The 14,954-nt window shown below is 37.1% G+C and overlaps 1 protein-coding gene across 1 annotated transcript in view; it reads right to left on the reverse strand.

Annotated features, from left to right (window-relative positions):
* MRPS31 (mitochondrial ribosomal protein S31) overlaps window positions 1–14,954 on the reverse strand; it is a 38,331-nt gene that overhangs the window by 17,244 nt on the left and 6,133 nt on the right. The window contains exons 3-5 of the mRNA XM_016120005.2: window positions 9,935–10,093; window positions 8,632–8,772; window positions 4,128–4,201 (exon numbers count right to left, since the gene is read on the reverse strand). Of these exons, the coding sequence (XP_015975491.2) occupies window positions 4,128–4,201; window positions 8,632–8,772; window positions 9,935–10,093 (374 nt within the window). The remainder of the gene's footprint in view (window positions 1–4,127; window positions 4,202–8,631; window positions 8,773–9,934; window positions 10,094–14,954) is intronic.

Genomic DNA, 14,954 nt, shown 5'->3' on the forward strand with positions numbered 1-14,954 from the left:
TTTTAGATTCCACATGTACGACAAATCATGTGAAATTTGTCTTTCTCTATCCAATCCATTTCATTCAGTGCAATACCCTTTAGGTCCATCGAGGCAGGAGCTCTTTCCTTCCCCTTTCTTTTGGTCTGTGTGTGTCTTTTAATCTGAAGTGAGTCTCTTGTAGGCAGCCTGTGTAGTGGTCTTGTTTTCTTATCCATTCAGCCATTCTATCTTTTGGTTGGAACACTTAACTCTTTTCCATCTGAGGTACTTATTGATAGGAATATAGTTATTACCATTCTTTATTCTTGTTTTTGATACATGTGTTTTCTTCTTAAAGAAGTTCCTCCAATATTTTCTGTAATACTGGCTTGGTGATGATAAATTCCTTTAGCTTATTTTTGTCTGGGAAGCTCTTTATATGTCTTTCAACTCTAAATGATAGCTTTGCTGGATAATGTATTCTTGGTTGTAAATCTTTTTCTGGATTTACACATCGAATATTTTGTGTCAATCCCTTCTGTCCTACATAGTTTCTTTAGAAAAATCAGCTGTCAGTCTTATGGATGCTCCCTTGTAGGTCTGCTTTTCTCTTGCTTTTAGGATTTTCTGTGTATTTAACCTTTGGCATTTTAATTATAATGTGTTTTGGTGTGGGCCTCTTTGGGTTCCTGGTTTTTGGGATTCTCTGAGCTTCCTGGAGTTTTATGTTTATTTCCTTCACTAGGTTAGGGAAGTTTTTCATCATCATTTTTTCAAATATATATTCGACTTCTTGTTTTCCTTCTTCAGGTACCCTTATAACACGGATATTTTCACCTTTAGTATTGTCCCATAGGCTCTTTAATTTATTATTATAGTCTTGGCTCCTTTTTTCTTGACATTCTGATTTATTGTCCTTGGCTTTCCCATCCTATATATAAGTCATTTGATCTTCTTTATTCACTTTATTTATTCCATTTAATATACTTCTCAATTCAGATAATATGTTCTTCATTTCTAACTGGTTCCCTTTTATAATTTCCATTTCTATTTTTGTTTTTTGTCTTTGTTAAAATTCTCACTGAATTCATCTATACTTCCCTTAAGTTCATTGAGAAGTGTTTTGAACTCTGTATCTGTTAGATTGCTTGACTCCATTATTTCTGGATCTCTATTCTGTTCTCATATGGTTTCTGCTTCTTTGTCTTCCCATTTTGGCTGCCTTTCCATGTGTTTCTATGTACTAAGCAAAACTCCTAAGTCTCCTGGTCTTATTAATGTAGATTTGTGTGGTAGATGACAAGTGGCACAGTCCTGAGAGGGGTTCAGCTGCAGGCCAAGTATAGCCCCCCCCACCCCAGGGCCACCTGTTAAGATTCAGCAAGCAAGCCACAGATGCTGTGCTTATAGTTGCCTCAAGAGGCCACACCAGAAACTGAGGCTAGCTGCCTCCAGTGTGAGTCTAGGCAGTGCTCAGCAAGGGGCACCTGAAGAAGAGAGGACACACCTGGATGTGGCTTGGGTAGGTCTGCAAGTTGGGGGGAGGTGGAGATTCAGGGAATCCTCTGGGCAAAGTGACCTCTTTTAACCAGTTTGATGACATGTCTCCTACGGTGACTCTGCGTCTGCACACTTGGGAGAGGTGAGGGCTCAACACAGAAATAATGGATACCGCCAGCACTTCTATACAGAGCAAGTCTCGCCTTGGCCCTCACTCTGACAACTCAGTGTCCCCCTGTAAGTCCCTGCACAACCAAAATGGCACTGTTGCTCAGAGCTAGCAGGTCCATCACCGCTGGCGGACATGGCCCCTTTGAGAGGCGCCTGCAGCTGCTGCTGCCACAAATTCTATCTCACTCAGCCACTGGGGACTGGGCAGCCTCTAGTCTTTGCCCCATCCTACCTTCTGCTGTTGCAGGGTGATTTCTTGGATTTCTCCCTAGCTGTATGACTTGTTCATCCAGATCCCAGGCAATTTTTCCTTGCTGTTTGCTCCTTGTTTCTGTCACAACTTTGATTTGAACACCAGAGGGATGAACAGAGCTCTATCATCTATGCCATTTTTTTCTTCTCCTAACCTATGTATTTTTTATGCTGATCATCACTAACATCATCATCACTGATAGCTGCAACTACTGAATGTTCATTGTGTCCTAGACACTATGCCTGACACTTTAATTGCGTTACCTTGTTTAATCCTTGGAATGTATTAGCCCCGTTTCATAGGTGGGGAAAGAAAAACTTGTAGAGGTTAGTATGGCAGAATATGAAGTTGAATAATCCAGATATCTAACAGCAAACCTCTTTCCGTTAAGCCACACTGCCTCTCAGCTCCACATTACTCCAGGATAAGCAGTAGGGTCTATGACTATATCCTTTGTAGCAGTGGTAAGCACTTAGTAGGAGCGAAATCTGGAAATCATGGGCCAGAAGAACTCATTCGTTCAGTCAATAAATACTTACTGAAGGTCAACTATAAGTCAGGCATATTTTAGGTAGTAGTGAAACAACAGTAAATAAATGTTAAATATACATTTTTCACATTGTTGCTATTCTTGTTTTCAACTGGGAACAAAAGACATTCTTTAAACCAGGGGTCCCCGACCCCAGGGCCGTAGACCAGTACCGGTCCGTGGCCTGTTAGGAATCAGGCCGCACAGCAGGAGGTGAGCAGCTAGCGAGCAAGAGAAGCTTCCCTTATTTGCAGCCGCTCCCCGGCCCAAGCATCACCACCTTAGCTCAACCTCTAATCATCAGGCGTTAGATTCTCATAAGCACACCAGTCCCTGGTGCCAAAAAGGTTGAGAACCACTGCAGGTATAGCATATTAAAACAGTACCTTCGTTAGAGTAAATTGACATAAATTGGTGCATTATTTTCCTTATTAGAGTATAATCATTTTATACTATTTTACAAAGTACATATAACTTTAGTACTTCCTCATCAACTAATTTCAGTTTTAGGAATAAAATTTCTGATTAAAAAAAGCAAACTGGCTCTTTCAAGAATCCAAGTGCCTCTTCAGCTGTTCATTAGACGGACAACAGCAGTTGCCCTGACAACAAATTCCGTTTTTGAAGCAAGCTTAACACTTGCCACTTCGAAAGAGAAGTGATCCATTCCCCATACAAGATGTAATGCAGTCTACACAATACAAAGGTGGCTGTTCTCTTAGCTTCACCTTCATTTAAATGAACAACCAATGACTGAATTAACTCCTTTCCTCTCTGGATATGTATTTTTAGCTTAATTTGTTCAAAAAATTTTAAGGTTTAAGATAACTAATTCTTATTATCTGTAAGCCACTTGGCTAACTGCTGCTGGCTATACGAAAATCAATGAGACCTAGCCCATACTATCAAGGAGTTTATTGAATAGTGGGAGAATCAGATGTTTATATAAGTAACTGATAGAAAGTTTAAATGAGCCACTGGAAGCTGGCCTAAGAACTTAAATATCAAGTATAAAATTATTTCTACCAAGGTCCAAAAAGCTAACTTACAATCTTTAGAAACGGAAGTCAATTGTAAGCTGTAGGCCATTTGTACTGAGTTTCCTTATTTATACTATCAGCAAAATAAATATAATGCCAGGCAAGAGGATACTCTTATTTTTCTTTTAAGTAGATTTAAAGTGGCAAATTTGAAAGATTTGACTTCTTGCTCAAAGAAGAAAGGAAAAAGAATAGAGAACAAAGACTGTGTTAAGAAAAAAAGAAACTACTGCTACCTGAATGCTCTTCTTCCCATCTCCTAAGCAATCATCAAATCATTTCAATAAGTTACTTCTATAAATGCTACCTCCTCACCTAGACAGGAAACTGCCTGAGGGCAGAAACTACAGTTTATCTTTCCATAATAGTATAGAGATACATTATAAATAGCAGATGATTAATGTTCTACCTCAAATTAGTAGCCATGCTATCACTCTGAATTCATATAGCTGGTAGTTGGTCCTTAACCTCCCGTTGTCTCACACAAGACAACACTTCAAGAGGAAAATCTGACTAAGACTAGCAATGTCCATAACCACATTCATAAGTGGGATACAGGCCAATAACAGGATGGAATATTAAAATATCTGATTATTACACAATTAAACATTAAGAATGTTTTTCAAAAATAGAATTTTTCTACATCTGAACAACAGTATTTTTCTTAACAAACCTGTTTCAGGTGCCTCTTCAGTAACTGCCTTAAGATCAAAAATATTAAGTCTCTTCCCCTTGAATATATTTTTTCTAAATGGAAAAAGAAAAAAACAATTTAATGAATACTTTTATACACCATCAATAAAAAAATTGTTTGAGTAGAAAATCTTATATGAAATGTTCAATGTAGAAATTATAAATAATTCTACAGACCCACATCAGATGTCTTAACTAAATTGTTGTCTTTAGGGCTGATACTGAAAACAAAAACACATGCACTTGAATTTTAACATCATAATACAACAAAACAGTTAAAACAGCCTAATTTCCAAAATACCTAATTGAAAAGATCAGCTTAATTTGCCATAATTTTTATTTGATTGGTCTCATATTAATGTTATAGCAAAGTCAGTATTGTGGGAAGCTATCAAAATATGCTAAATTAGAAGTTGTTAGGAATGAATCCAGGACTTCTGGTCAAGATAGAGAAGTAGGTGAACATGTGCTTCCCTTCTCCCGAGACATCAAAATTACAACTAAATTACAGAACAACCATCCTTGAGAACGACCCGAAGACTAACAGAACAGAACTCCTATAACTAAAGATACAAAGAAGCAACTACTTCAAAACTGGTAGGAGGGGCAGAGATGTGAAAGAGGCTTTCCCACACCCACCTGTGAAGGTTAAGAATTGGTAGGGATATCTCAGGTGCAGAGGTTTCCCATAAAGAGCGAGGGGTCCCCAGCTCAGGAGCACCAACACCGAGAAGAGGAGTCACCATAAATTCTGGCTGTGAAAATCGGTGGGGATTCTGTCTGAGTGAGATGAAGGCCTGCTGGAGTCCCAGGCATTCCTCTTAAAGAGCCCCTGCACACTGACAAGACTCACTGGTGCTGAGCTCCAGTTCTGGGGAAGAAGCTCAAAAAGCACCAGGGACATATGGGAAGGAACTGAATTCTCTCTGGCTACAGGGTGAGGGCTGGAGAAAACAGCTCCAGCTGAGAAAAAAAGTGCAGGCAGGCACCATTATTCCGTTGTTGGGCCCGCCCCCCACACAGCCTACAGGCACAGGTGGGAGCCAAATTTGAGTCTCCATCAAACTTAACTCCCTTAGTGATTCCCTGAGAACCCATCTCACCCAACTCTAGCACAGGCCAGAACCTCTTTCAGCGGCTGTTACTCACAAGCAGCCTGCACTGAGGACTTCCCTAAAATTTCACGAAGGTCCACAAACCCTACAAAAGCAGCCTCTGGCCTCAGCATATACTGTACCTCTTGCTAAGCAGCCCCCAGCCTGGCACTGGAATCAGCCAGCCTCAGTTCACAGCATAGCCTCTTCCAGGCACCACCAAGCCCATCACAGGGAGCTACCAACTACAGATCACTTTGTTGCTCCTCCCAAGAGGCCCCAGAACCACCACACCTGGTGGCCACACCAGAGCACCACCCAATCAGCTCCACAAATGACACACCCAAAGGGTGGACTAAGCAGGCATAGAGCCCCACTTCAGCGAATCCTACTCCGTGGGGTCAGCCCCACATAAGAGTTTGTCCACTATAGTCACAGTCAGTCCTCACAGCCAGTTAGCCTGAGGGTCAATCCGACTCACTGATATGCCAACAGCTATCAAGGTTCAACTACAACAGAGGGCCACATACAACCCACACAAGGGACACTCCTGGAGTACCCAGCTCAGGTGATCAGGGACACCGCACCACTGGGACCCACAGGATATCTACTACATAAAGGCACCCTACCAAGACTGGGAGATGTAGCCAATCTACCCTAATAAGTAGAGAAGGAAAACAACAACAACAGCAACAACAGGGAGGCAGCCAAAATGAGGAGACAAAGAAAGATGTCCCAATGAAAGTACAGAACAAGACTCCAGAAAAACAACTAAATGAAATAGAAACAAGAAATCTTCCAGATACAGACAAAACACTGGTTATGAAGATGCTCAACGTAGTTAGGGGAAGGATAGATGAACTCGGTAAGAACTTACACAAAGAGATAGAAACCATAAAAAAAATCCCAGTCCGACCAAAAAAAAACTAGTCAGAAATGAAGAACGAAGTAACTGAAAATATCTTAAATGGAATCAGAAGCAGAGTAAATGAAACAGAGGACTGAATCAGGAATCATTGATTTGGAAGACAAATCACTGATTTTGCTGTTCCAATTGGTAGCTGAAAACATCCAATTGGAACAGCAAAAGAAAAAAAAGATTTAAAAAAATGAGGATAGTTTAAGGAACCTGTGAAACAATAACAAGTGTATCAACATTCACATTACAGGAGTATCAAAAGAAGAGAGAGAGCAAGAAATTAAAAACCTATTTGAAGAAATAATGACTGAAAACCTCCCTAACCTGGCAAAGGAAATAGACATACAAGTCCAGGAAGCGCAGTCCCAAACAAGATGAACCCTAAGAGGCCCCTTCACACACAAGCAAAAAAAATTGTTGAAGTCACCATTTGTTTTAGTTTAAGAGCAAAAAACACTGCATATTTAATTACAAATTATAAAAGATTGCATGGATAAATCAAAACATTCTCACTTATAAAGCAACTGTTCTGTAATTTTAAAATAATGATCAACTTCCTTAACTATTTTTAACTGTTTAATGTCAGAGAGTTAATAAGTTAACTTTTCCTTGTATATTTTAATCAACTGCTTTAGACTTTAATTCATAATCATACTTCAGTAAATTTACTGGCATATTAAAAAACAGTTTATAAATGGAGGATTCATTTTTTAAAATAATTTTGAATTATTTTCTGGATCAAGTTACTTTTTCCTACTATATTAAACTAACTGGAAAATGCAAATACTATATTTTAATTAAATAAAGTGATCTCACATCACGTTTTTCTCTAGCAGGTTCCCAAATATTTACAAAGGCATTTTACTCTAGAACTATTCTCAGCGCCTTGCCTTCTTCTCCCTACCCAGGTGGCAGTACCTCGACTTAGCACCAGATGAATAGGATGATAAATTTAAGTAACTCACAGTGAAGAGAGAAGGATTCAGCAAAGCATAGAATTTTAAAATTGGAATGTACTAAAGAGGAAGAGAAGGAAACAGACGTTTGTTGTGCATCTAGTACATATAGTTTTCACATGGTTCTTTCACATTATTTAAAAAAGCCATTTAAGCTAGGCTTCACTTTCAGCATTTTATAATGAAGAAAGGCTGATGAGGCTTTGAAAGTTCCCAGTCATGGAATTCCCCAGTCAGTGGCACAGTGCCACACTTCTGAGGCAAGCCAGCATGACTCCAAAGCCAGTACTTCTGTGACTCATGTCTCTGTCTCTAACTGAAGAAATCAGGCCAGGTCTGGATTGTCTCAGGCTGTCCCAAGTCAGAGCATGGTAAAAACTTGGTATTTCACTATTGCTTCTCTTGTTCTAGAGTCCTTTCGTCAGCTTTTCATTACAGTCATCATATGCACATACGTACCTTTCCTACTTTTTTTAGCTTCTCCCTTGCTGCCTTCTAGTTTTTAATGATAGCTAATATCATTAAAAATATGGCATTCTGATGTAGTTACATGGCATCATCTCAAAGAAGATTGATTCAAAGAAGACTAAATTTAAATATTCTTTGGGAATCTTAAGTAAAACAATAAGATACCTTATTCTTTATTCAATAATATGTTGTAGCTATAAAATCACTTTACATTAGCAATTCAGATAATCTTCCAAAATCACTGTAAGCTCTTGAAATTCCTTTGGTAACTGCTGACCATCTTTTCCAATCTTCCTGTACAAATTAGTAATTTAACATCTGGAAGGAGCTAACTCAAATTGCTGAGATTATACTTAAAATCCTTAAAATATACATCAAAAATAATCCACTTGTGAGCACATCTGCTATGAAGTTGAGTTGGTTTTTGTCAGACCATGCTAAATATCTGGTTCCTCTCCCCAAATATCACTTTATAGGATTGAAAAAGAACAGAAACTTTATATAAATATAGATAGCTTTCTATTATAAAATAACCATGTAAAGCATAACTTAGCATTTTTAAAGAACTGTAAATTGCTAAATCCAAATTGTCACAAATAATCTACCACTTTAAAGTATTACAATGGATCTTTCTTTCTTTGATGGTGAGTTATTCCTCTAGGGTGTGAAAAAAGATAATTATATAGATGTAAAGGGTATATGAATACACATTGTTAGGCACATATAAGAATGAAAAATAATGCTTCTCACAAAATGTTCATTTACTCAGAATTCAGTCAGCTCGAACTTATTCTTAATCAAGAACCCTCTATTCACCATGGGTAAAAGTGAGGCAGGGCCATTTTGATTTACAGTATAGAAAAGAGTAGGAATGCTAAACTCACAACATCTTTCCCTCTCTAGGAAATGGTACATGCTGAGTAAGGAAACAGGTATAAATGCAGCCATAATGTTCAGATGCCTATCAGCAATAATATGCACAACAACAAAGTAAATCTAATGTTAAACAAAACAAACAAAACCAAATAAACTGCAAACCTTCAATACCTTTTTCTAAGGTCAACAGTCTTTTCTTCGCCAGCATAACTGTCAGGTTCTTCATCAAACTGAATCTGATGAACTGGTTTTGTACTAACTCTAGCTGTGGCAGATCGGGCAACTTTCATATCTGATATTATGTTACTGAAACTGAAAAAAAAAAAAAAAGTTAAGCGTATTACAAATTTTATCTACAGAATAGTAATAACCTTTCTTAAATGATTCATATCACTTAATTTTTATGTAATAATATCACATAAAAAGTTATGTTTAAAAGATCATGTCATATATTAACAGTCACATTCCACGGACCACTAAGATTTACGTTTCCTTCTGTCTTTTAAGATGTTCTTCAAAAATGTTCATTTAAAACATACACTGTCATTTGTGAAAATTTTTCAAACATATAGAGCAGATGATATATAATCAATATCTGTATATTTATCACGTGGATTGAAAACTAAATTAAGGTTGAAATTTAGCTATATTTGTTGCCTTGCATTAGTTCAAATACAAATAAAATGAGTGCTCTGATAGTCCAGTCATCTGTATTTTTCTTTTAACTCCCTGAGATAAATCTTGCGCACATGCTGAGAACTACTGATTTAGATTGCTCCCCAAAACAAAGCAGCCACCCCTGACAACATTTCAGCAGCAAGTGGTATAACTTGGCATAAAGTAATGAGAAATGAGAGGATGAGTGGAAAGAAGTCAGCTAAAACTTAATAATAAAAAGTAAAACAGAAAGAAACAGACTTGAAGATCATACTATGCATAAAAGCAGAAAATTATTTAACTGAAAAAAATTAAATTGTTCTATTGTTACTTTTTTTTTTTTTTCCAGTGAGGCAAACCTTGCTTGACCTCACAGATTGCAAGGACCTTGTCAGCTTACAATCACTTATTTATTTTTTCATTTTGTATTTTTTATGCCCACAGTACCTGGTCTTCCTAAGTGGTCTCTCTCATCTAAGTCCTAAGCAGGCTGGACTCTGCTTAGCTTCTGCGATCAGATGGGATTGGGCTTGTTCAGAGTAGCATGGCCATAGACTATTACTTATTTTTAACATTACTGAATTTATCGTTTATTTTTTAGGGACCAGAAATTGTGTAACTTCTCAAAAGAAAAGTTTAACCATTCAATTAGTCTTTTAAAAACTGCAGTCTTATTAAGACATGAGGTTTTTTAAAACGAATTGCTAATATTCCACTTTGAGGCATATGTATTATATAAATGAATATATTATGTATAACTGAAAAGAGCTTATTTTGAGATGTCATCATTGTTAACATAATTATTTGATTCACTAACCTAATTTTAGGTTTTACTCCATCTTTCTGTGCCCTTGAGTCTTTCTCATGCTGTTGGAGCTGCCTTAGTAGCTCCGATTTGGTTGTCTGCTTGTCAAAAGGGAGAGATTCTGCAACAGCAGATGCAGCGGCCACCAACTCTGGGCTCAGGGACTCACTTCTGAAAAATAAAATGAAAAACAAAATGAGAAAGAAAAAGAGGCGTTACTTATGCTATTTATGGTTCAGTGGAAAGTAAAAGGATTTTTCAGAGAAAATGTTTGTTCAAAAAAGTATCAATTTGATAAAAATCAAGAATTCTTAAATATTAGGTATCAAGTTTATATAAACTTAAATGTTAAAGGTTAAAGTTAATGGATACCTGTTGAAGCATTATACTAACTCAACAATATATTAAGGTGGCAGGGTGAAGGATCAGCTTTAAAAATTATAAATTTGTGGGGTTTTTAATTAGATGACATTTTATTTCAAAAACAATATTTATTCAAGCAAGTACAAAAGTGGCTTAACCTGTTCATAGTTTTATTCATAAGAGCCTAAAACTGGAAACAACACAAATGTCTATCATCAGAATAAACAAATTGTGATATATCCATACAATGGAATAGTAGTACTCATACCACGACATGAATGAAACTGAATAAGTTGGATTTTAAAAAATCATATACTGTATGATTCCATTTACATCGAGTTCTAGAACAGGCAAAATTAAGCTAAAGTGATAAAAATCAAAGTACTGGTTGCCTCAGAAGGCTACTGAGGGGAATATGAAAATGGATAATATTTTGTGTCTTGCTAAGTGTCTGGGTTACATGGGCAGATCTGTTTGTCAAAATCCTACAGCTAAGATTTATACATTTCAATGCATGTAACTTTTACCTGAAAAAAACAATCATTATCATCAAGTAGGAGACAGAAGAAGGGTCAAGGTCCAGATGATACAAGAATGGCAAAATGTTGATGATTACTAAAGCTGGGTGACAGGCACAAAGGGGTTTTATTTTTTGTTTTAACGTTGTCAATTTTTCATAAGAAAAAGCTAAAAAAAAAAACAACCCCACTACTCTTCAGTAAGTAAGGGCAAGTTAATAGAAAAATATACCAGACATAAAGAGAAATTTATATTTTTTAAGTCAATGGCAACTTGTATCTCAATGAGTAAAATCTAAATTGATGTTTTACTACATCTGGCTTTCTATACTACGATCTGTTGTCTAAAACAGAAATCGAAGTTCCCAAATCCCTGAAGTTGTTGAATAAAGATTTTAAGGATTTTACTTACTAAGATATGAGAAATCTAAAATCTGTTTGGAATGGGAAATAGAATGAAAAGAGGAAATATAACAATTAAAATGTTAACCTGTGAATAAGGCTTAAATCTTATCTCAAATCACTATTTCTTTCATAAACTGTTTGTGAGGTTTATTTTCAAATTTTAATATATGTATATTAGATCAAAGTAAGCCAAGGCTATATAGATGAGTAATCATTTTCTGGAACCATGAATTTTATGACAATGGTGTTCTTTATAGTTATAACTTCTGGGTTTGTAATTTGAAATGTTCTAATTAATAAAAATTGTGGTGAAGTCTTTCATCAAAATATAATAATTTTTATACACGGGGACCTCTCTGCATAGATTTTAACAAAATGATGAGAACTTGTTAAAATATTTAACAACCTGTTCTATCCTATAACTCAGACTATTTCATGAATATGTATTTTTTCACTTTATACCTTTCTGGGCTTCTAAATTTCTTAAGATCACAAGTTGGACAACTATAATTCAACAAAGGATTCCCTGCTCAACACATAACCATGTCTATGAGAGCCTCTCATTGAAACATCTGATGAGGTGAAACATACTATTTAGTGGACATGTTAATTGGCATAACTTTTGGCAAGCAATTCGGTGACATGTATCATAAGCTTAAAAAATATGCAAATCCTTTGACCTAGCAATTCTACTTCTAGGAATATGTATCTAAAGAAAATTTCTTTTATATAAACCTAATGGTAAACTCACACAAAAAATCTAGAACTAAGACACATAACATAATGTAAGAGGAAACAGAAAAAACCAAAGAGACAGAAACACAAGGGAAAAGAAACAATGGAGGCACAGAACTACCAGAAAATAAAAGATAAATGGCTATAGGAAGTCTTCATATTTCAGTAATCATCCTAAATGTAAATGGTCTGAACACACCAGCTAAAAGGCACAGAGGAGTGGTTTAGATAAAAAAAAAAAAAAACCAACAATATGTTGTCTTCAGGAGATACATCTCAGATGCAAGGACAAACATAGACTCAGAGTGAAGGGTAGAAAATGATTCTCCAATCAAATGACAACCAGAGAAAAACAAGTGTACCAGTACTTACATCTGACAAAATAGAATTCAAGGTAGAAAAGGTAAGAAAAGACAAAGATAGACATTTTATACTGATAGAGGGGACAATGCATCAAGAAGACCTAACACTTATTAGTATATACGCACCCAACCTAGGAACACTAAAATATGTAAAGCAACTACTAACAACTAAAGGGAAAAACCAACAAAAATAATTATAGTAGGGGACCTAAATACCCCATTGACAATAATGGATAGATCATCCAAACAGAAAGTCAATAAGGAAATATTCTTAAATGACACATTATATCAAATGGACATGATTGATATTTATAGAGCTTTTCATCTTAGAACACCAGATTATACATTCATCTCTAGTGCACACGAAACATTCTCAAGGATAGACCATATGTTGGAACATATGAGGTTAGGTGGAAGAGAGTAAAAGGGTCAAATATATAGTGACAAGGGAGACTTTGACTTGGGGTGGTGAACACAATGCAACATACAGATGATGGATTATAGAACTGTACACTTGAACTTATATAATTTTACCAATGTTACCCCAGCAAATTTAATGAAATTTAAAAACTCTTTTAATGGATCCTAGATGCACAGAATTGGGTTAATCATTATCTTTGGTTCACGATGCATTGTCATCATTGCTTCATGTATGGCCCGCTTTTAGTTTCTTTATTTGTATCATATATCGAACCACCATTGATATAGGTACCGTGGCTGCATAACAATTGCCCAAGAATTTAGTAACATAAGAACCGTTGTTCATGCTATGGATTCTGTGGATCATAGGTCAGCAATTTGAACAGAGCACAGTGGAGAAGGCTAATTCTCTGCTCTGTGGTTTCTGGGGCCTCATTTGGAAGACTTAGAAGTCCAGGGGTTGGAATCATCTGAAATTTTCTCATTAAGCAGTTGCTGCTGGCTATCAACTGAGACCTTGGCTGAGATTGTTAGTAGAAACACCTACATGTGACCTCTCAGTGTGGCCTGGGCTTTCATGCTGTATGGTGATTAGGTTCCCAGGGCAAGTGTTCTAAGAGCAAAAGAACCAAGAGGAATTTGTATTGTTTTTATAATCTAGCCTTCAAATCAGATTGGATACCACCACTCTCATTTCCTGTGCTGTCTTGATTTTTGAGGAGAACCTTTCTTTTTATCACAGCGACTGTCAGAAAGTTATCTTCACAAAAATATGATATCAAAAGGAATGCAGTAGTGTAATATTAAATGTGCCTTGGAGAAGGCCTTTTGATTTGAGATAATTAGGTGTTCTGTTTGCTTCTTGGATTTGAGGATCCAGTTCTTTCAACAGGTTTGGGAAGTTCTCATTGATTATTTGTTTGAATAGGATCTGTTCTCTTCTCTCTCCTTTCTCCTTCTGGTAGACATATTATACTGCCTTTTTTTTTTTTTTTTTTTAACGGAGTCAGTTCTTGTAGAGTTCTTTCTTTCATTTTCTTTTATTCCTCAACCTCTTTTCTTTCGTCTGAGTCATTTCTAGATTCTATCTTCTATAGCACTAATTCTTTCCTCCATCTTGGCTGCCCTATTTTCTAAGCTTGCTAGTTCATTCTTCATCTTTTACTAAGTTATTCAGCTCCAGAATTTGTTTGGTTCTTTCTTAAAGTTTCAATCTCTTTGATAAAGTACCCTTTTTGCTTGATTTTATTTTTGAGTTCATTAAACTGCCTGAGTTTTCTTGTATCTGAGTTTTTTCAGAACTGCAATCTTGAATTCTCTGTTATTTAAATCACATATTTCCAAGTTTACTTTCTGGAGATTTTTCATTCCTTCTTATCCATCTTGTTACCTTGGCTATGTATGGTATTGGATGGATTATTTCTCTGCCTACGCGTTTATGGAAATGAAATCTGCTTTTTAAAAAAGTATGACACGTCACTATTTTAGGTTGATAAGCAGAGGTCTTTCTTTTGTTTTCCAGTAGGTGGCACTGAAGCACAAGTTTTTATTTTCTCTTACACTGCTATGGCTTCCAGGATCTCTGTGGGGTGGTGCTGCCTTGGCAGTGAAAAATGCCCTATATGCCCAGGGGGAGTGGGTGTCCCCTCTGTGACCATGTTAACTCCACCTCAGGACTCCACCACTGTGGGGAAGTGTGGTGGGAGATAGGGATCCATGCCTGCAAGATCCCAGTGCTGCCTCTTGAAACCAGATGCTGCCAACAGTGCCATACAATGAGGTATCCCAGATGCCTCCATCAGGCTTTGCTGCGATGGGTGGGGGAAAGCCAGTATGTGGCCTTGTTCTCCTCCCTATAATGGCGGCTACCAGACCTCAGCTGCCACACCTCTGTATTTCCACCCGTCACTGAGTTTAGCTACAGCGTGCACCTGCTTGTTCATGGAGAAGTTGCTGCCCTCTAGTCTTCAGAGCAGCAGAGAGCTGAGAGTGTGTGCTATACCCCAACACTTCTGCTGCTACAGAGTCTGCTGGGGCCGCTTCTCCGAAAGGGTGAGGGGAGGTGGTTATGGGTCTGGGGCTTCGTCTTCTGCCAGGTAATGATGGCTGCCAATCTACAGCTGCCACATCATTGTGTTCTATGTCTGCTCATGGATTCAGCTGCAGTATGTGCTGGTTACTCAGGCAAGAATGTTGGTTCTACCCCTCTGCTCCACAGGGCTGCAGAGT

Source organism: Rousettus aegyptiacus, unplaced genomic scaffold (assembly GCF_014176215.1).
Source record: "Rousettus aegyptiacus isolate mRouAeg1 unplaced genomic scaffold, mRouAeg1.p scaffold_m13_p_11, whole genome shotgun sequence".
Classification (NCBI taxonomy): Eukaryota; Metazoa; Chordata; class Mammalia; order Chiroptera; family Pteropodidae; genus Rousettus; species Rousettus aegyptiacus.